Source organism: Myotis yumanensis, unplaced genomic scaffold, assembly GCF_028538775.1.
Source record: "Myotis yumanensis isolate MYYU_CA2020_CCGP unplaced genomic scaffold, mMyoYum1.0.hap1 SCAF_7, whole genome shotgun sequence".
NCBI classification, from domain to species: domain Eukaryota; kingdom Metazoa; phylum Chordata; class Mammalia; order Chiroptera; family Vespertilionidae; genus Myotis; species Myotis yumanensis.
The window spans coordinates 12,826,743-12,848,548 of record NW_027223758.1 but is presented as its reverse complement, the minus strand read 5'-3'; the positions used below and the strand labels follow the sequence as shown (position 1 = coordinate 12,848,548).

The 21,806-nt window shown below is 38.4% G+C and overlaps 1 protein-coding gene across 6 annotated transcripts in view; it reads right to left on the bottom strand.

The window, feature by feature from the left end:
• The window catches only part of STAU1 (staufen double-stranded RNA binding protein 1), a 63,378-nt gene that overhangs the window by 19,981 nt on the left and 21,591 nt on the right, over positions 1-21,806 (bottom strand). For 5 of the 6 annotated variants that reach the window (XM_070419792.1, XM_070419794.1, XM_070419790.1 and 2 more), the window contains 3 exons: positions 15,934-16,072; positions 14,837-15,002; positions 4,869-4,967 (listed from right to left, as the gene is read on the bottom strand). In XM_070419792.1, the coding sequence (XP_070275893.1) occupies positions 4,869-4,967; positions 14,837-15,002; positions 15,934-16,034 (366 nt within the window). In that variant the 5' untranslated portion in view covers positions 16,035-16,072. Of the gene's footprint in view, positions 1-4,868; positions 4,968-14,836; positions 15,003-15,933; positions 16,073-19,246; positions 19,404-21,806 lie in introns of all 6 variants that reach the window. The other variant, XM_070419795.1, reaches the window with a different exon arrangement.

Sequence of the window (21,806 nt, the reverse complement as noted above, 5' to 3'; positions counted from 1 at the left end):
ATGCATATCTCAAATTTCTCTCTTTTCTTTGATTCTATTCTACTTTAGCCTATTCTTATTAATTTGTCTTGTTTTGTTTTTCTTTTCTCATTTCTTTTGTTTTACTATCTATATCTTAATATACCCATTACTACATTTTAAATTCATTATTATTTCATTTATTTTGTTTCCTCTTCTTTTTTCCTCTTATACTAGATCTTTTAGCTTCCTTCTTGCTTCCATATAGCCATTTTTTCATCTTATTCTTTCTCCCTTTTTCTTTTTCTTTTTTTAAAAAATATATTTTATTGATTTTTTACAGAGAAGAAGGGAGAGGGAAGGGAGAGAGACAGAGAGTCAGAAACATCGATGAGAGAGAAACATCGATCAGCTGCCTCCTGCACACTCCCCACTGGGTATGTGCCCGCAACCAAGGTACATGCCCTTGACCAGAATCGAACCTGGGACCCGTGAGTCCACAGGTCGACGCTCTATCCACTGAGCCAAACCGGTTAGGGCCTCCCTTTTTCTTTATATCCCCTCTAAGTTTTTGGTTGTGTGTCTTTTAGTATACTTTTTATTTTTTCCTTCCCTTTGCTTTCTCTTCTTTTTCCTTCTTAGTCTATCCTATTGTTGCTGCATTGAGTAGACTGATTTTCATGGTGTCTTTGGTTTGGTCTGTTGTATCTTATTCTGTTCCATCAGCATCTGTAGAACAATTGGCACAATGACACTGGGGCTGAACCTCATTGGCAGCAAGTCAGAAGGGAGATTCTTCCTACAAATGGGACATCAACAATCAAGTCCCAATTACAACAGGTGACCCCAAATAACACACACAAAGGGCATTCCCGGAGCATACAACTCAGGTGAACAAAGAGACTGCACCACTGGACCCTCAAGACACTTTCTACATTAGGCAATCCCACAAACACTGGGAGGCATACCAGTTATATCTAATATATAAAAGCAAATACAAAGAGACAGCTAAGAGGAGAAACCAAGATGGCGACATAGGTAAACACCGGAGTTTGCTTCCTCGCACAACCACTTCAAAAATACAACTAAAAGACGGAACGGACATCACCCAGAACCACAGGAAGGCTGGCTGAGTGGAAATTCTACAACTAGAAGGAAAGAGAAAAGCATACCGAGACTCAGAGGAGGTGTGGTGCGGAAGTGAAATACTAAGGTACAGAGGCGCACGTGGAGCGGGCTGGCGGCTGAGGGCGCAGTTGTCTTTTTCAATCGGAAGGGAGTCTCAGGCTCTGAGCTCCAGTTCTGGGAGAGTCTCTGGGGACCCAGACTCATACGGGAGAAGCGGGACTGTCTGGCATCGGTCGGAACTCGAGGGCAGCTTTCTCTCGGAGGTACTTGCAGCAATTGCTGGGACACTGAGAAGCGGGGCCTCTGAAGGCAGGACTGAGAGCAGCCATAACTGCTCGCTCCGCCCGCCCTGTTGATCCTTGGGACCCGCCCCGCCCAAGCCTTGCACAGAGGTGTTTGCTGGATAGCCTCAGGCAGAGGCTAGATTAGCACCTCCCTAGAGCTCCAAGACAGAAGTTCTTCTACTGCAGACACAGCTGATTCTCACAGCCAATTGGCCTGGAGGCCAATCCCTCCCAGTGTTACCTACAACAATCAAGGCTTAACTACAACAAGACTGTGCACAAAGACCACAAGGGGGAGCACCAAGAGTGTCCTCCTCAGGTAATTGGGGAGGCTGAACCACTGGGCCCCAGAGGACACTTAGCACAGAAAACCACTTTATCAACACAAGGAAGCATAAAAAATGCGGAGACAAAGAAACAGGACACAAATGACAGAAATGGAGGAAAGCAAACTGCTGGATATAGAGTTCAAAACGACACTTTTAAGGTTTTTCAAGAATTTTCTAGAAACTGCTGATAAATGTAGTGGATCCTCAAGAAATCTAGTGAGACCCTCGATGTTGTGATAAAGGACCAACTAGAAATTAAGCATACACTGACTGAAATAAAGAATATTATACAGACTCCCAACAGCAGACCAGAGGATCGCAAGAATCAAGTCAACAATTTGAAATACGAAGAAGCAAAAAACACCCAACCGGAAAAGCAAAATGAAAAAAGAATCCAAAAATACGAAGATAGTGTAAGGAGCCTCTGGGACAGCTTCAAGCATACCAACATCCAAATTATAGGGGTGCCAGAAGAAGAGAGAGAGCAAGATATTGAAAACCTATTTGAAGAAATAATGACAGAAAACTTCCCCTACCTGGTGAAAGAAATAGACTTCCAAGTCCAGGAAGCGCAGAGAACCCCAAACAAAAGGAATCCAAAGAGGACCACACCAAGACACATCATCATTAAAATGCCAAGAGCAAAAGACAAAGAGAGAATCTTAAAAGCAGCAAGAGAAAGACAGTCAGTTACCTACAAGGGAGTACCCATACGACTGTCAGCTGATTTCTCAACAGAAACTTTGCAGGCCAGAAGGGAGTGGCAAGAAATATTCAAAGTGATGAATGCCAAGAACCTACAACCAAGATTACTTTATCCAGCAAAGCTATCATTCAGAATTGAAGGTCAGATAAAGAGCTTCACAGATAAGAAAAAGCTAAAGGAGTTCATCACCACCAAACCAGTATTATATGAAATGCTGAAAGGTATCCTTTAAGAAGAGGAAGAAGAAGAAAAAGTTAAAAGATACAAATTATGAACAAGAAATACACAACTATCAACAAGTGAATCTAAAAATCAAGTGAATAATCTGATGAACAGAATGAACTGGTGATTATAATAGAATCAGGGGCATAGAAAGGGAATGGACTGACTATTCTTGGGGGGGAAAGGGGTGAGGGGGATGCGGGAAGAGACTGGACAAAAATCGTGCACCTATGAATGAGGACAGTGGGTGGGGAGTGAGGGCGGAGCGTGGGGTGGGAACTAGGTGGAGGGGAGTTATGGGGGGGAAAAGAGGAACAAATGTAATAATCTGAACAATAAAGATTTAATAATTAAAAAAAAAAAAGAGAGACAGCTAAAATGAGGAGATAAAGAAGCAACCCCCAGCCAAAACCGGTTTGGCTCAGTGGATAGAGCGTCGGCCTGCGGACTGAAAGGTCCCAGGTTCGATTCCGGTCAAGGGCATGTACCTGGGTTGTGGGCACATCCCCAGTAGGAGATGTGCAGGAGGCAGCTGATCGATGTTTCTCTCTCATCGATGTTTCTAACTCTCTATCTCTCTCCCTTCCTCTCTGTAAAAAATCAATAAAATATATTTAAAAAAAAAAAAGAAGCAACCCCCAAATGGGGAAAAAAAAGAAGAAATCTCCAGAAAAAGAACTAAGTGAAATGGAGGCAAGCAACCTATCAGACAGAGAGTTCAAAGCTGTGGAGAGTGGCTACAGCATTCAGACAGGTTCAAGCCTCAGACTGACTTGTGGCAAAGTCACATACAAGTCCCAGCTTGGAGGGCAAAGCCCTCCCAGCACAATTATAGCCAGAAGACTATGGTTGTAAGCTTGACCTTATAGTCCGACCCTGCAGTCCTAGATAGCTGAGGCATGTGGGCTGTGGGGAAGGAGGGGAGGGGGTGATGGTGCAGCAAGTGCTGCCTAAATGAAGCTTGATAAGAGTTCAGAGAACAGCAATAACAGGAAAGAAGCAGATTTGAAATTCACAAGAACACTGTAAACATCTTGCCCTTGTTTTGCTTTGTGTGATCTGACTATAAAATAAACCTTTGGCTTACAGGCTATGTCACTGTTCCTCATCCAGGCACAGTGATCCTACCTGGCCCCAACTGTATTCTCTTGTCTGTCTTCTTTAATGCTTCACCGCCCCTCCTCAGGTTCACCCCTGGCCGTGCTGGACATGGTTCACAAAGCAATGATTATAAAGATGCTTAAGGAACTTAGTGCAAATTGCAACAGCATGAAAAGGAAAATAGAGGCCACGAACAAGAACCAGGCAGAAATGAAGAATTATATATCTTACATCAAGAACACACTAGAAGATATGAAAAGTAGACTGGGTGAAGCAGAGGATCTAATCAGCGATTTGGAAGACAAGGTAGAAATAAATACCCAATTAGAACAGCAAATAGAAAAAATAATTAAAAAGCAGGAAGGTAGCTTATGGGAGCTCTGGGACAACATGAAAAGTAACAACATCTGAATTATAGACTATAAAGTCTCCAACAATTAAGTTATTAAATGGGTGAACTGGGGGGTAGGTGGGGCAGATGCTGGATAATGACAAAGCCTATGTCCTTTTAAAATTTACTCTAACAAGGCCTAGTTGGTTTGGCACAGTGGATAGGGCATCGACCCAAGGACTGAAGAGTCCCAGGTTCGATTCCAGTCACGGGCATGTACCTCAGTTGCAGGCTCGATTCCTGGCTCCAGTTGGAGCACGTGCAGGAGGAAACCAATCAATGATGTGTCTTTCTCATATTGATGTTTCTCTCTCTCTGTCTCTCCCCTCCCTTTCCACTCTCTAAAAATCAATGGAAAAGTATTCTTGGGTGAGGATTAACAAAAACAACAAAAAATTACTCTGACAAGATTTTTAGGGAACACTTAAGGTTCTTAACATTTGGGATAACAGATGCTTTTGAGTCTTATGAAAATAATTGACCCTCTCTAGAATACACATGTGAGCGTAAATGCAATGTTCCTCAGCCCATTTTAGGTTTATAAGACCTACTGAGGCCATCCATTGACCCGCTGCCCCTAACAACTCCTAGAAAGAGAGAATACTCACTTGGCTAAACATAGTTTGAATCGTAAATTTGAAGTTCACATATATGTGATTATTCCAATGTTATTTAGGAAAAATATAGTTCCAACTATGAATGCCAACAGAACTTTATAATACAAAATCCTACATGTAAAATAAACTTACCTCAAAATTCACAGGCAAGTTCCGTTTAAGTGCAATCTCAAACACTTGACTTATTTCAGATTTATTGAGATTTTCTTCCTCTGATTCTCTTCCATTCACCTAAAAGAATAATAATTGTTTAGTAGTTAACTCTTATTAAAATCATCAACATCCCAGCTGTGAAAAACCTTAAAAACACTGAACCTTGGCTTTATGAATTGAGCATCAAACCAGTGAGAACAAGGCCACACGCTACCATGTGTCAGTGAATTTAAAAGGTTAAAAAAAAAGTGTTCTATCAAACTTGGGTCAGATTGCAACTCATAAATCCACCATAAACAATGTACACATAATGGACTTTTGGGTATGAAATCAGCCTAATCATGGCATGGTGAGATGCCCTGGCTGCTCAGGCAGAGTGACTTCTAAAGCCCTCCTCAAAGACTGGCAAGTCACGTTTTGGAAAAAGTCAAAACACAGGCAGACTTGTGTGGGACTTGGCAAGTTCAAATATAAGTCTCTCCACCTAAGGTTTCTTATCTGGACATGAAGTCCTTGGAAACCACTTTTTCCTAAAAGGATGCAGTGGAACTATTATGAAACTGCCAAGCATCTCATACTTACTGCTGCTGGTAAAAATAAAAAACTAATAAAGTCTCCTGAACAAAGGCTGAAACTCTGTATCTATAACCAGGTTCATTTACAGTCCTCCAGCCAGGGATTGAGCCTAAAGAGTGACAGAGATCAATTCTGCGCACGCTGATAACATGATTCTATATTGCACTGCCATGATTAATAGAAAAAATTAGATAAGCTTGGTAACAACAAAGTGCCCCCAAACCATGGCAAGCAAGCTGTGCTTTTCCTCATATTACTGGGACTCTGTAGTCATACAATTGTAAAACCCCATTTCCAAGATCTGAACTATCTGACAGGAACCTGTGGCTGAAATTATTGAGTGGGCAAGGTGTATATGACCATTCAGGATTTTCTTACGTTTTATCAAGTAGATCCTACACCTACACTGAATCATTATTTTAAGGTGTAATTAAAAGAAATAAAACTGAAAGCTTTTAAAAAATGCAATCAAGAATATAATCCTGTACAAATAAGTTTACCCCAGATACTATTTACAAGTCCTTCTCTACCTTCTAATGTTCTTCCAATCTAGTTTCATGTCACTCAATGCCTGATCAAAACTATTTGCATAGTATTTCTGGTGGTTTATTAAGCTAAACACACTTTTATTCCTGTTGTTTAAACCCTCAGGAGAAAGAAGGCCTGCCTTTTTATGAGTGAATCCTTAAAGCCAGAAATTTTCAAGCAAGGTACCTTAAAAGGCATAGGTTTCACAGAGGCTTTGGGTTGACATTTATTTGTTAAATTGGTTTTAAACTAAAAAGAAAAATAATACTGTATTTTAAAGTTAGGTATGTTCAACAAATGGTGCTGGGAAAACTATTCACACGCAAAAAAAATGAAGTTGGACCCTTACCTTACACCATATACAAAAATTAACTCAAGATGGATCAAAGACCTAAACATAAGAGCAAAAATTATAATAAAATTCTTAGAAGAAAACATCGGGGAAAGTTTTATGACACTGGGTTTGGCATGACTTCTTGGATGTAACACCAAAAGCATGGGTAACAAAAGAAACAAATAAATTGAATTTCATCAAAATTAAAAACTTTCGTGCATTAAAGGACACTATCAACAGAATAAAGACAACCTACAGAACGGGAGAAAATATATCTGATAAAAAACTGATATCCAGAAAAGAACTTCGACAAAACTCAACAACAACAACAACAAACAACCCAACTCAAAAATAGGAAAGGCTTTGAATAGACATGTCTCTAAAGAAGGTATGATGGCCAAAGAGCATGTGAAATAATGCTCAACATTGCTAGGGAAATGCAAATCAAAACCACAATGAGATACCACTATACTCCCATAAGAATGGCCACAGAAAATAGCAAGTGTTGACAGGGATGTGGAGAAATTGGAACCCTTGTATGTTGCTGGTGAGAATGTAAAATGGTGCAGCCTCTGTAGAAAAGTTTGGTGGTTTCTCAAAAAGTTAAAACACAGATTTACAATATGATCCAGCAATTCCACTTCTAGATCTATACTCAAAAGAATTTAAGTAGGGACTCAAACAGATACCTATTAGCAACATTATTCACAATCACTAAAAGGTGAAAACCCAAACATCCATCAATAGATGAACGGATAAGCAAAATGTGGCATAGTAATACAATGCAATATTATTCAGCCTTAAAAAGGAATTAAATCTTGAAACATGCTACACCATGGATGAAAACATTATGATACCTTGAAAACATTATGATAAATGAAATAAGCCAAACACAAAGACAAATTTATCTATTTAAATGATGTATCTAGAATAGGCAAGTGCATAGAGACAGAAGAATAATAAAGATTATCAGGGAATGGGGACAAGACAGGGGGAGTCACTGTTTAACACGTACAGTTTCTATGTGGAATGATGAAAAAGTTCTGTAAATGATTAGTGATGATAGTTGCACAACATTGAGAATATATTTAATGCCAAAGAACAGTACACTTAAAAAATGGTCAAAATGGCAACCTTTATGTTAATGTATATTTTATCTTAATGTTTTTAAAGCAGCAAAAAAGTATGTTTCACACCAAATATTAACACACAGAAGTCTGTCAGCACATTAACTTGTGCTAACAGGTTAACCCACTTTTGTGCACAAAAGAATTTTTGACAGCTATTTATTTTAAGAGTATCCAGAAAATTTTTTAAATAAATTAACTTTTAAAAAATGATAAACTCTCAAAAAAATGATAAACTCTCATGCTAAGTAACTGTATCAATGAGTATGTTCTCCTTATGTGCAACCAGGACAAAAGTTGGAAATAAACTAGTGGTGAGGCTGATATAGACATCAATTGCCATGCTGTGCCCAATTTTCAATGTTTTTGTCCATTATTACCAGTCCAATTAGTTTTAACTTTTATTTTTAATTATGACCTATTTCAAACATACAGCAAAGTACAAACAATGTAACAGGCAACTGTGCTGGATTTAACAAATGTCAACATTAAGTACTATTGACATTAAATTTTTTTTAAAAGGAACATAGTGAAGCCCCTCTCATCCTCCTTTCCAAGGCAGAGTTAACCACTATTATAAAATTAAGACTATCTTTTCCAGCCATGTGTGCTTTTTTTAAATGGATGAAAACAATATATATAAAATTCTGTGGTGTAAAAAAATCACATAAATTGTTTTAACTGATTGTCTTAATAAATATTATAAAATTCAAACTTTTATGTTTCCACTAATGAAATGTTACTTTTCTTTTTTATATATTGAAGTTCCACATAGGTCTAATAGAAAACAGTAGTCTACTGCTAAATCTTATAAACTCTAAGCCAGTGGCTCTCAACCACAGTAATATTAGAATCACTTTGGAACTTTACAAAGACAGCTGTCGGAGCCCCCTGCAAACAAATAAATTCAAATTTTTGTAGGTAGGGCTTGAATATCCATTTTATTTACAGTATTTGTTTGTTTGTTTTTAAAGTCCCCAGATGACTTTATTAGCAACCAGAGTTGAGATTCACTGCTCTAAGCCATTGCTTCCAAGGGAATTTCAATAGGGACAAAGCAGCCAGTAAAATAAAAATGCAAAAGAGGAAACGAAGATATACATTTATTAGGAAGTGAGATTATGTTGCTCTTTTACATAAATAATTTTGATTGTATCTAAATTGCACAAAATGTTGCAATGGGGAAGCAGCAAATGACTCAAAACAAATCCACAAATACCATTCCCAGTAAGATGGGGAAAGTGTAGTAGGCCCTTAGTCTTACCTTCATGAAGTGGGAATTACTGTTAACATCAATCCCATAGTGTATGGTTCAGCAATAAAATCTAGGCAACATTAAGAAAAGAAAAAAACACTCTGAACCATGCTTAACCCTCATTATGCCAGGAAAAAATAGTTATCACCATTTACCATCTGGCTCCAATAGACCCTTTTTATTTTTCTATATTTCAAGTCATTTTACAAATAATACAGAATAAAGGATAACAAAAATCATTTCAAAAAGAATTCAAAATAGCAAACCCAAGTTTTTATCCCAGGTTTGTAGTTTGGAAGGCATATGTACTTGAAATGAGCAAGGTCCTTTTATACAACCAACTGCTCATCGGCTGGCAAACCTGAATCTAGAGCAAAGCCCACTTGTAATGATGCCAGATTTTAAATCCATCTCCAATAGGTTCTAGCTTATCACAACTCTGATTCTTCTTGTACTGGTACTGTCAAAACACACTCTTGAAACCAACTCATAACTTTGTTGATGGGAGAACAGCCATTTTCTTTGTTCCATAACTAAAAAAATGCTTTCATTTTTAGATTTATAAACCCCAAAGGATCAATCTAATGGTTGGGTTTTTTTCCATTGTTATTATCATCTATTTCCTTCCAATCATCTTTGTACGTACTCTCCTCTTATATCTGTTCACTTATTTTGTGGACAATAAGTGTTAAGAAATTCTGGTGCCCAAATATCATAAAGGATCAAAGGATGTTGTCATACATACTTAAAAAAAAAGAAATCAAAGCTGGATGGTCCAGGTTTATGTCAGAAAATATTGTGTGATGAAGTTCTTCTTGCTGAATGACTAAAAGAAAATACACATTTCCTTTTCATACACCATAGGAATATATTATTCACTCGCTGATTCTTGAGTATGGAAAAACTTATCTAAGGTATCTTCTGAAGAGTCACAATTTGAGATTTTACTTAAACAATCTCACCATCGCAATTAGAGTCTAGAATGCTGCTGTCTCTTTGCACTTATTTTCTGATTTGTCTAATGATAATTTGTCTTCCTCTGTCAATTTTCTTCTCTTTGCCAGTAAGGATGGAAAAAGAAAAATTCTGAATTCTCACCTGGGTTCAATGAATGCTAAAAGTAGAGTAAAAAGATGGCATCTCTAGTCTTCTTTTGTATCTTCTTAAAAGACAATGCAATACATTAGGCAATGCAATAAGAACATTAAAGGATGATGTAATAATGACAATTACTTTACTACTGTATCATCTACCTAGAGATTTCATTCTTCTTCCATTTTCTTATTATTTTAGTCTTGCTTAGCATATTTGGGAAGATATGATGAATAGTACTGAAATGATATGTAGGATGACAAACAGCAAAAATGTTTAAAAACTAGAAGAATTAAAAATTTCATACTGTAAAGATTCATAAAAAGGTCCATGGACCTACATAATCACTGTAAAATAGAATAAATTTTATTGTATTTTAAAAATAAGTATATTTTTCTTTTCTTTGTAAGACATCTAAAAAAAAGAATAAAGGCCATGCAGTGTAAATCCTTACAGAGCTTGGAAATAAAGCTCAAAAATAAAAACTGAGTTCAGTGGACCCTGATCATATAATGAGGATTAAAGTCTCCAGTTTCAGTTTTAGTTCTACCTAAATATATCCCTGGTCCAAGTGAAGATAAGGACTCAAGACCAGGAAGAAACTTCAGTACAATTTCTTAAAAGTTTGTCGTCTACCACTATCTTCAAGAAAAAACTTTAAAGTTTGATATAACCGTCAGGACAGAAACTGCGCTCACACACACATGGCTTTTTTGTTTACCTAAACACAATCAGTATCACACTAAATGCATAACAGCAGTTCTGGATCTTGAGTCCCTCCATTCAATAGATTATGAGCCACCTTTCATGCCTATGTATTCAGATTTACCACACTCTGGTTCTCCCTTTGATAAATGTATACATATAGCCATTTCCTTACTAATGGAAATGGCTAGCTCCTGTTTTTCCCTATTACTGATACTGTAGCTATGACCATTTTACTCCTAACAGCTCAAACACTTAAGTCATCCTTTATTAGCACAAGCCTTAGATTTAAAATAAAGTAAAAGTGCTTTCCCAATCTTTGCATGATGGGCTGCTCCCTTGGCTGGGAAGGTACGTCCTGCCCTGCTCTTTTGCTCATCCTTAGTCTCAGCTTTAATGACTTCCTCAGAGAGAACATCTCTGAATACTCCACCATTACTCCACTCTAAACAAGGCATTTTATGCTTTCAATGCATGATGCTTTTCCATTCTAGCACTCACTGCACTTTTGATACTAATGTTAAGGTCTGTCAAGTCTTCAACTAAGTTCCACAGGGGGAGGGTCCCAGCACAAAGCCTTGCAGACAGAAACTACTGCCTTTAGTGGCTATGTTCTAGAGAAGATGAACTGATTCACCACACAATCACATTTTCCAAAACTTTCAACAGCACAAAGGACAATTTGTTTAAAATGACAACTTCCAATGCTGGTAGGCTGTGGGCAAACAGGCTGCTCACGCCCTGTTGGGAGAAGACTAAAATGGTACCATGTTTCTGGTGGGGATCCTAGCCACATACATGACCTTGAAATTCCACTTCTAGGAATGTGGCTCACAAAAATAGCCACAGACATACACAAAGATTTAACTACAACAATGTTCTAGATGACGTATTTTGTAACAGGAAAAACTGCAAACAACCTAAATAACCATGCCTCTGTTGAAAAAAACAAACAAAGAGGTATGTGCACACAATGGAACTATTAAAAGGTGCTTAGAGACTTCACTGGTTTGTTCAGTGGTTAGAGCATTGGCCCACGTACCAAAGGGTTGCAGGTTTGATTCCTGGTCTAGGGCACAGTTAAAGGCACATACCTGGGTTGCAGTTTTGCTTCCCCACTCCTGGTTGGGGCAAGTGCAAGAGGCAACCAGTTGATATGTGTGTGTGTGTGTGTGTGTGTGTGTGTCTGTCTCTCTCTGTTCCCTCCCTCCCCATCTGAAAAGCAATGGAAAAAATGTCCTCAAGTGAGGACTTAAAAATAAATAAAGAGGATTTTTTAAAAAGGTGCTTAGATACACGTTGAATCTGAGTCCTCCATGGAATTAAGTGGCATGATATTCATGATAAACACATCAGTGAAAAAAGGTGGTTACTGTACAATATCATTCCTTTTTTAAATTTAAATATGCTTTATTGATTTCAGAGAGAGGGAGAGAGGGAGAGATAGAAACATCAATGAGAGAGAGAATCATCAATCAGCTGCCTCCTGCACGCCCCCTCCCACAACCTGGGCATGTGCCCTGACCGGGAATTGAACTGTGACCTCCTGGCTCATGGGCTCAATCTCTGTGCAACATTGGCCAGCACATCATCCCATTTTTGTAAAATTGGTAGGTGCATGTATTTACTTGTATATGCACTGACATCACCAATATGCTTATGATTTTCTACAAGTGGTAAATTTATAAATCATTTTTCTTTTTTTGAATTAAAGAATTTGTATAGTTCATATGCATTACTTGTTAAAAAAAAATCAAGTTTTCTTTTAAAAGTATCTCTCTTTACCCTCTTCTACCCATCTACCAGGGGGCCTGGTAAATCAGGGGCAGCTTGTTTAGGTGGTAGGCCAACTGTTTTATTTACTACTTCAAAGAAAAAGTTTTATCCTTTTTAATTCTCATTTCCGAAGCACTGGTTAAAGCCAGTCTCTGAGCCATTTCTGAAGGTCACTGTCTCTACCTCAGCTATACAGAACTAGAGAAGGGGAAAAGAGGAGGAAACAAAGGGCACAAGTAGATTTGAACCTTACTCTTGGCAAAGCTCCTCATAGACATGAGATGAGCCCAAAAGAGAATGTCTACTACAGCTCTGCCCACAGGCCTGAGCCAAGCACCACTGCTCTAGTAACTGATGGGCAGGCACTTTCCCTTTCTGACAATAAACTGAGTACTTCCAAGGGGGGGAAATGGCCTGGAAAACACTGATAATACCTAGGACTTGCGGTTCCTGTACCCTGACCATACTTTACAATGACTCCAAGAGCACATTGATAAAAAAGCAAAAGACAGACTTCTGGGTCTCACCTTAGACCTACTGTATTAGAATTGTGTAGGTTGAGCCAAGGGATTTAAAAAAACAACAACAAAAAAAACCTCAAAATGATTCTGAAGCAGATAACCCACATACCAGTATTCAGTGATCTTTTAACAACTGCTGGCTAGAAGGAACCAAGAAATACCTGTTCCATCTGACTCCAATTAGATTAGTATCAAAGTCAAGTCAAAAATGAAAAGTCTCCAACATGACTCAAGTTACACTAGCTTTGGTGTTTTACCAAATCTCATCACTGGGAAGCTCATCCTTTTAACTTCACCAAATCCCCCTCTTCTAAGTTACAGTCTATTCTCTTTTATATGGTCACATTGGACCCTGGAAACAGATCATCTCTGTTAAAATGTGTGATTACATTGGAAGATGGAAACAAGCTGTAACAAAACAAAAAGAACTCCTCCTACCCCCTGTGTGGCCAGCCCTGAAGCCACAGAGCACCATTCTGAGCTGGGGCATCCTGGGGCGCAACTGAACATAATGAAGCACAGCAAGGGTCATACCTATCATCACACAGTTAGACCAATGTTCTATGCAAGATCCTTTTCTCTGTGAACCTGTTTCTTGAACAGGAAAAATCTAATGCTTCCCAAGGATATTTTCAGGTGGTATTTCGGGCTGTGATTCAAAAAAATCATGAAATCTCAATGTTTTCTACCCAGTGAATTTCTTCTGGACCTAGGAAGGTAAGACTATGCCTAACCAGAGATATTTACTAAGATTCTGACCCCTGACAGTGGCATGGAATTGCTGATTTCCTAAGTCCCATATTCCTATTTCGTCACAAAGAGTTAAAATACTTTTCCCATTCTGTTAGTTTTAAAAAAGGGCCCAAATTCTTTGATACTGCTCTCATCCAAAAGTAGGGTTCTCAACACTGTGAAACGTACCAAAAGCCACTGAACTGTAGGCTTGAAATGATTTAAATTGTGAATTTATATTATGTGAACTTTACCTGAATTTTTTAAAAAGTACAATTCTCGCCTGGCCAGTGTGAGCATAAACCTATGAACCAGGAGGTCATGATTCATAACACATGCCCAGGTTACAGGCTCGATCCCCCATGGGAGACATGCAGGTGGAAGCCAGATAAATAATTCTCTTTCATCATTGATGTTTCTAGCTCTCTCTCTCTCTCTCTCCCTTCCTCTCTGAAATCAATAAAAATATATTTTTTAAAAATTAAAAAAAAAATCTTAAGTACGATTCTCTATCTCCTCCTCTGGAATCTAGACTCTGTGCCTGCCTGACCTGTAGAATAGGGCAGAAATGCTAAAGAAACTGGCAATTGTTTCTATTCTGTCTTCTACGATATTCACTCCTGGAACTCAGACACCATACCGTGAGGATGTGTAAGCAGTTAATTAAGAGAGGACCTGAGGTCTCCGAACCCGAGCCCTCACTTAGTTCCTAGACAACAGCTAGCAATAACTTACCAGCCATGTGAGAGATTCTCCAGCCCCTACAGAGCTGCCTCAGCCAAAGCTATGTGGAACAAACTCTCCCTGCCAAACTCCACCTAACCTGCAGATTCATGAGCAAAATAAATGCCCGTAGGTGTTCAAGCCACTAAGTTTTAAGATAGTTTGTTATGCAGCAATAGAGAACCGGTGCTTGAATATAATAAAGAGTGGCTAGTCAAAAATGGCTTCAGAAAATTCTCTAACCTGGTACCGTAAATCACAGTAGATTCTGACAAGCATAATCTTTATCACCAAAGAATTCATTCATGCATGTTCTTCACAACTTAACTGACTCACATTCTTCCTAACATGTTCACTCAAAACTATGCATTTGACTTCCTTGCTAAGAAATGTTTTTAAAGAGAGAGAAAAGGCAAGAAAGCTACCAGGGCACAAAATCTCTTAAGCTATCAAGCAACAAAAATTATGGACAGCTCTGAATGCATCTTCTTAGAAAAAGCAACTTGAGGTGATTTTTTCATACCACCCTCTTGCTCAGCCCAAAGCATCAAGGAGCTTCAACTCTGCTCTCTCCTTACCTCCAGCCTCTCAGGCGGGGGCTCATTCTGCAGGATCCTCAAAGCTTTTGCAGCAGCATCGTGTTTTGCAGCTTGTCTTGTCTTTCCTTTCCCATTAAACTGCTGTCCTCCCACAGAGAGTTCAACTTGATAAAGTAAGGGTGGTACTGGAAATGGGTAAAAGTACCTAAAAATAAAAGGGGGTGAGAAAAATTAGTCTCAGATTGATAAGTCACCCATACATTCTCTGGAAAATTCCTTCATTATGGGTCTTAACTGCATTAGTGTTTGTTTGCCAATGAGGGCTCCTCATCATATATGCAGGGCAAATTTATTCAGGATTAAAACTGTCACACAGTATTTACAAAATCTATAGTGAATTAAGCTTTGCTGAATCAGAAAATTTAACTTGCTCTACTTTCTCATATCTGAGAGTCATACTTGCATGTCTCCACAAAAGGCTGGGAATTTTTAAACAGAAGTCTTTTCAAAAGGACCCTTATTTCTGGAAATCCCAAAAGCCTGTAGCCTGGGAGAGGCTGGATTACAAACTTCAGAGTTTGTATTTTTAAAATGGTTTTGGACCACCCCCCTCACCCCCCGCCAAGCAGGGCAGGAAAAGGAAGACTTCCAATTTTAATCATCTCTCTTTCCACCAATGTCTTATGACTGAGAGCAGAAGCTTTTAGCACATGGCATTTTTAGTTTGAATGAGTATTGTACTATACCTATATGTCAAGGCTATTTAAAAAGCACAGAAGTTCAAATGTCAAAAAGTACCCACTAATTAATACTCAGGTAATCACTGAGTGCTGAGATTCCCAGTATTGCGGGAATCATGATAAAATGTGACTCAGTTACACAAAGCAGTTACCAGGGTGATCTTTAACCAAACTGCTTGGGGGCACACAGTGAGGAACATGCTCAGGCCCTTTCCAATGAGAGAAGACAAAAGAGCATCAAGATGCATTCCAAAGATACCAACACAATGAAGACCGACTTCAACATCCAGCAGGCCAAAGATGACCAAATTATCATGTGCCCCATAATATATAAATTTCATTATTCTGTGTGAAAGATCAGATAAATTTTCACCTATATTTAAAACACACACATACCTTGGGGGATAAGCACCTCCTCTCATGTTGTAGTTATAGGTGGACTGCATCCGAGAATAAGGGTCAACAGGCTTATACATTGGTTTTTTTCCAAGTTTCATGCACAGTGCATTTAGCTCTACAGTAGGGGTTATGCTGTCTGCAACACAGAATTAACACAAGAACTTTTTCTTTTTTCTGACATGAGAATGATAGTCATTAAAATAAAAAAGAATAGCATGCTTTCTATTAATTGAATTCATGATACAGTTCATGAGAGAGTCTAAGTACTTCACTGGTAAGCATCAGGTCAGGAAATCCAAAAATCTGCTGTGATCTCTAGATATTAATACACAGTTAAAGGCACAAAATGTACTTTAGGCAGCGGTCGCCAACCTTTCAGACCTCACGGACCACCAGTGGTCCACGGACCACCAATTGTCCACGGACCACCAGTTGGTGAGTGCTACTCTAAGGGCTATTAGAGGGAGTGACAATTTAACACAACATGTTATCAGTGAAAGCCACATATTTCAGTTGTCACAAATATAACTTCCATGATTAAAAAATCCCAGATGAGTCCAGCTGGTATGGATCAGTGGTTGAGCATCGACCCATGAACCAGGAGGCATGGTTCAATTCCCAGTCAGGGTACATGCCTGAGTTTCGGGCTTGATCCCCAGTAGGGGGCATGTAGGAGGAAGCCGATCAATGATTCTCTCTCATCATTGATGTTTCTATCCCTCTCTCCCCTCCTCTCTGAAATCAATAAAAACGTATTTTAGAAAATTCCAGGTAAGCCCTAGACGGGTGGCTCAGTTGCTTGAAGCATCATTCTGTACACCAATAAAGGTTACGGGTTCAATTCCCAGTTGGGGCACATACAGGAGGCAACCAATCGATGTTTCTCCCTCACATTAATGTTTCTTTCTTTCTTTCTTTCTCTCTCTCTCTCTCTGTCTCCCTCTCTCTCTCTTTCAATAAAGCCTGACTGACATGGCTCAGTGGTTGAGCGTCAACATATGAACCAGTAGGTCACAGTTCAATTCCCAGGGGTTGCAGGCTCAATCCCCAGTGGGGGGCTTGCTGGAGGCAGCCAATTATGATTCTCTCTCACCATTGATGTTTCTATCTTTCCCTCTCCCTTCCTCTCTGAAATCAATTTAAAAACCATATTTAAAAAATAATAAATAAAATCAATAAAAATATATCCCTAAGCCCTGGCCAGTGTTCTCGGTGGTTAGAGCATAGGTCCTCGCACTGAAGGGTCTTGGTTCAATTCCTGGTCAAGGGTACACACCTGGGTTGCAGGTTTGCTCCATGCCACAGGTGGTTGGGGAGCCTGTGGGAGGCAACCAGTCAAATCTCTATCATCAATTTCTCTCTCTCTTGCCCCCCCCTCCCCCCCTCCCCGCCCCCAACTCCCTCCCTTCCACTTTCTCTGAAAAGCAATGGAAAAAAATATCCTCCGGTGAAGATTAACAAAAACAAAACATATCCTCAGGTGAGGGGAAAAAATCTAAGGTGACTGCCCAAATCACTGTATTGTTTGGGAACACTTAACCAATATAACTTTTATTTTTTAAAATATATTTTTTATTAATTTCAGAGAGGAAGGGAGAGGGAGAGAGAGATAGAAATATCAATGGTGAAAGAGAATCATTGACTGGCTGCCTCCTGCATGCCCACACTAGAGATCGAGCCCGCAACCTGGGGATGTGCCCTAACAGGTAATTGAATGGAGACCTCCTGGTTCGTAAGTAGATGCTCAACCACTAAGCCAGGCCGGCCAGGCCTGATATAACTTTGGTTGTACTGATTTACTGGATTATTGGCTTACACTTAGAAGTATGTTTGTACACACTATTTTATAGAACAATGCATTTATTAAGTACTAACTGGATGCAAAGGACTGTGCTGAGCTTGAAGGACACATTCTTGTCCCAGAGGAACTCAAAGAAAACAAAATATACTCAAAGAACTACAACACAATGTGTAATAAAGGCAGGTATAGAAACACTGAGAAGACAAGTAAATTCTATCTGGTGAAGTTAGATGAGAACCACAAAATATTCAGATATTTCCATTCTCACTATTTATAATGGGATTTGGCGAATCAATCATGTGGTAATATTAGTTAGGAAAATGAGTTGTTTTCACATACAACAGCAGCAAATATATCTTGGGTTACCTCAGAATTATCAACTTTAGAAAATACACACTATTCATTTTCCAATTTTTTTCTAAGTTCATCCAATTCATAACTCTTCAAAAAAAAACAACACAACTTGGAAACATTACTGTCAGTGCACAATCACATTTAAAAACACTTTCATATCAAACACAGAACAACACTAGCAATGGCAAAGTTCAATATAAATGCACACAAAAAGCCACTTTAAAATGCTTCTTTTGGGTATTATATAGAGGAAAACAAAAATGTCTTGATTCAGTACTATAACTGGTCTGACTAAATTTAGTGCATGAATCAAATTTGTAAGAATATTTCTGGATTTGCAAAATCAGAGGGTCACATGAATAACCAACCCATTTCTAACTAACATCAGAATTATATTTACTTAATTCATATAGTTGCATATTAAATATAACTTGAATCATTTTAAGATCAACTCTGACCCATCACATTTATCTGCAGAAGAGAATGAATTTAAAGACACAATACCACAAAGAAATCCAAAGCAATGAGAAAGGTGGACTAAAGTCTTCCAGGATCATTCCTGCATACAAAAGGCCTGGGATAACTTCATGTACTTCAAAGGTAACTGCTAAAATAGCCATTCCTCCCACAGCCGCCAGGTCAGGGGTTCCCAACCTTTCAGCAGACACTCTTCTTTATTAGTATTTTTCTCATTTGGTTTCCTTGTTTGAAGAGATATTATCTACTGATTTGTATTTATTTTCTCATTCTTTTTAAAGATCAGGAGACATATAACTGACAATCAGGGTTTCTGATCAACATGTTATAATCACTATCAGCACACTGAGTTGAAGTGATTCTAACTAAAACCTACATTAGTGGCAATCTGTACACTTATGTGGGGGGGGGTGTATTTTCACTTAGCTTTTCTGAAATTTTAGTCATTGTTTGGTGACACCCCCACCTCCCATGAATGCTTCTCCAGACCATCAGGAATGGAGGGACCACAGATTGGGAACCACTGCTATAGCGTTGGGATAAGCATTTGCCACTGGTAGTGCAAAATCTGTGCTTTCAAAAATCAACAAGTTAGTTAAGAAATAATTCATATACATACTAAATGGGTACCTCTAGACATACTTTTGAAAGGAACCTGTCTTGGCCCATGCATAATACCTGGATTCCTTCCTTCGCTACGAAAAGGGCGGACTATGGGTTTAGGAAATTTTGTTCCTTCCAAAGCTTTGGCAGCAGCTGTGTGTTGGGCTTTTTTAATACTAGTTCCTTCAGCTTCCCAGCGCTGATCTCCAAGTGTTAGCTGTACTGTAAACACCTACAAATGAAAATTGTGAGCTCTCAATTCATGAAACCTGCTGTTAGTTGTAATGTCATTTGGACCTTGAACATATTTTATGTCATGGTTTAAAAGGCCTGGTCATTATATTGGTAATTTATCTCATCACCACCTTTTTTGGTTTTTATAAACACAAAAAGAAACATATATGTGTGTGTGTATATATATATACACATATATATATGTGTGTGTGTGTGTGTGTGTGTGTATGTATATATATATATATATATATATATACTCAAAATTCCTCTATTTATATATATAAAATAGCACTCCATGAAAAACTATGCTTTAAAAGATGGGGGTACATACAGACATTGTAAAATGTTTTCTTATATATTAGACACATTATTTGGAAGTCATCCAAATAGATACTGTCTTCCAATTACTTCTCATGGAAGAAATTTAGCAAACTTGATTTAGATACATAACAGCATCTCATATAAATTAAGGTATTTGTTTTGATGTTGTATTGTGTTTGTGGACTCTTGCCTGAAAGCACAACCCTAGTAGGACAAAACTTGAATAAATGTGGAAATGTCAGCCAAGTTCTAAAACGCTGCCTTTCACTTTCCTAAGATTGCACTATTCAGACGCTGCCTCCACTTTCAGAAGAAAAATCAGATTCACAGCAAGCAGAGCTAAAAAATGTTTCAGAATTCAATTTTAAGGAGGCATCCAAAACAGCTAATTTCGTTCTCAACAAATGGCCTCTTTTTTAAGTATAAAGGTAACTCCACTCCACTCTTAAAATTAGGCTATGTTAAAACACTTGGAGTGCGGGTGAATTTCCCGCCAAAATATAAGATGGCTCTGTCTTTTGGTTTTGTTCCATCCACCAAAAGGGTGGATTACAAACAAATATTTGGTAATACGCAGTTACAATCGGCCCGAGTTTACACGTTTCCCGCACTCCACCGCAAATCTATATGAACCAAGTTAAAGACGGCTCCCGCGGAGTACGCGCAATTCACGCGAGCCGACTTAACTCGTTTCCCGCACTCCAAGTGTTAATGCTATCAGTATTGAGTTAATACTGTCAGAAATGATGACCCATCAGAGCATTGTGATTCATTAATTTTGGTGTCCAACTGAAGAATAACCTAAGAAGCTTGGTAAAACACACACCCTGAGAGATTTCCAATTAATAACGATGGACAACTGAACATGTCTAATTTTAATAAGTTCCAAAGTGATTTTGATGCACTCCAAAGTGAGACTCACTACTTTGGAGCTTTATTCTCCTGATTTTATCACTGAATATAACTTTATTTCATTTAAAATAATTTATATGAGAAATTTTGACTTTAGTATGTCTAGGTCATTTCAGTTTGGTACATAAAGGGAGGGGACGACTTGCCTTCATAGCCGATTTTTCTTATAGGTCTTAACTTTAGGATTCCCTCCGTGCACAGCTTCCACTAAAGGGGAAAAATGAAAGACTCCTTCCTCCCCCTTGAAACATGGGGCTTCCTGTATTGATGCTGCAGTTCACAAGGTTAGTTATTTAAGCACCAACAGCATGAACACAAACCCCTGGCTGGCCTGTGAAGTTTGAGCAGAAGCCTGCAATGCTGTGCAAGCCCTGCGTCATGATTGTGATTCTTTCATGGAAAGACACTGAAGGGGAAACGCTAAAAAACAAAATTAAGAGTTAATTACATTAACAGTCTTGCCTTTCTCCAGAACCTTACTCATCCAGTGCTGTTGTCACTCTGTTGCCTTCTGTGTGGAGGGGTGGTAGCAAGTCAGAATCTTAGTTTTTATAAAATTCAGTGTACACCAGACCTCTGATTTTTTAAATAGTCTAACAGTCACCTAGGAGGGAATAACTTTTCCTCTTTGAATGAGTTGTAAGTTTTTAAAAAATGACCACACAGATTGACCACACAGCCAAATTACTTACAGTATTAAAGTTCAAGTAAGAAAGTACATATTTTAAAAATATCAAAATAGTTAATAAAGGGAATCCCAAAGTTAAGGTCTGCAAAAAAAATCCTGTAGAAGAAACAGAACAGTTATAGAAAATGACTAATTGCCTGCTGAAAGTAAAGTAACTTTTCAAAATATGCTTTAGAATAATGTTAAAACTAGCTTCATGTGAGTGGAAAATCTGTTTTTCTTAAATGCATAATTGTTTAATAATAATAGCTACCATTTCTCAAGCATTTACTAAGTGCCAGGCATTGTGCTTCATTCTTTATCATATTCTCTCATTTAGTATTTACAATAGACCTATTTGGTAGGTATTATTATTCCCATTTTACAGATGAGGAAACGGAGGTTCAAAAAAAGCAGTATCTTGCTCAAGGTCACAAAACTAATAAGAAGCTAGGATTCAAACCCAATTCTGTCTGACGCCAAAGGCCATTTACCTAACCT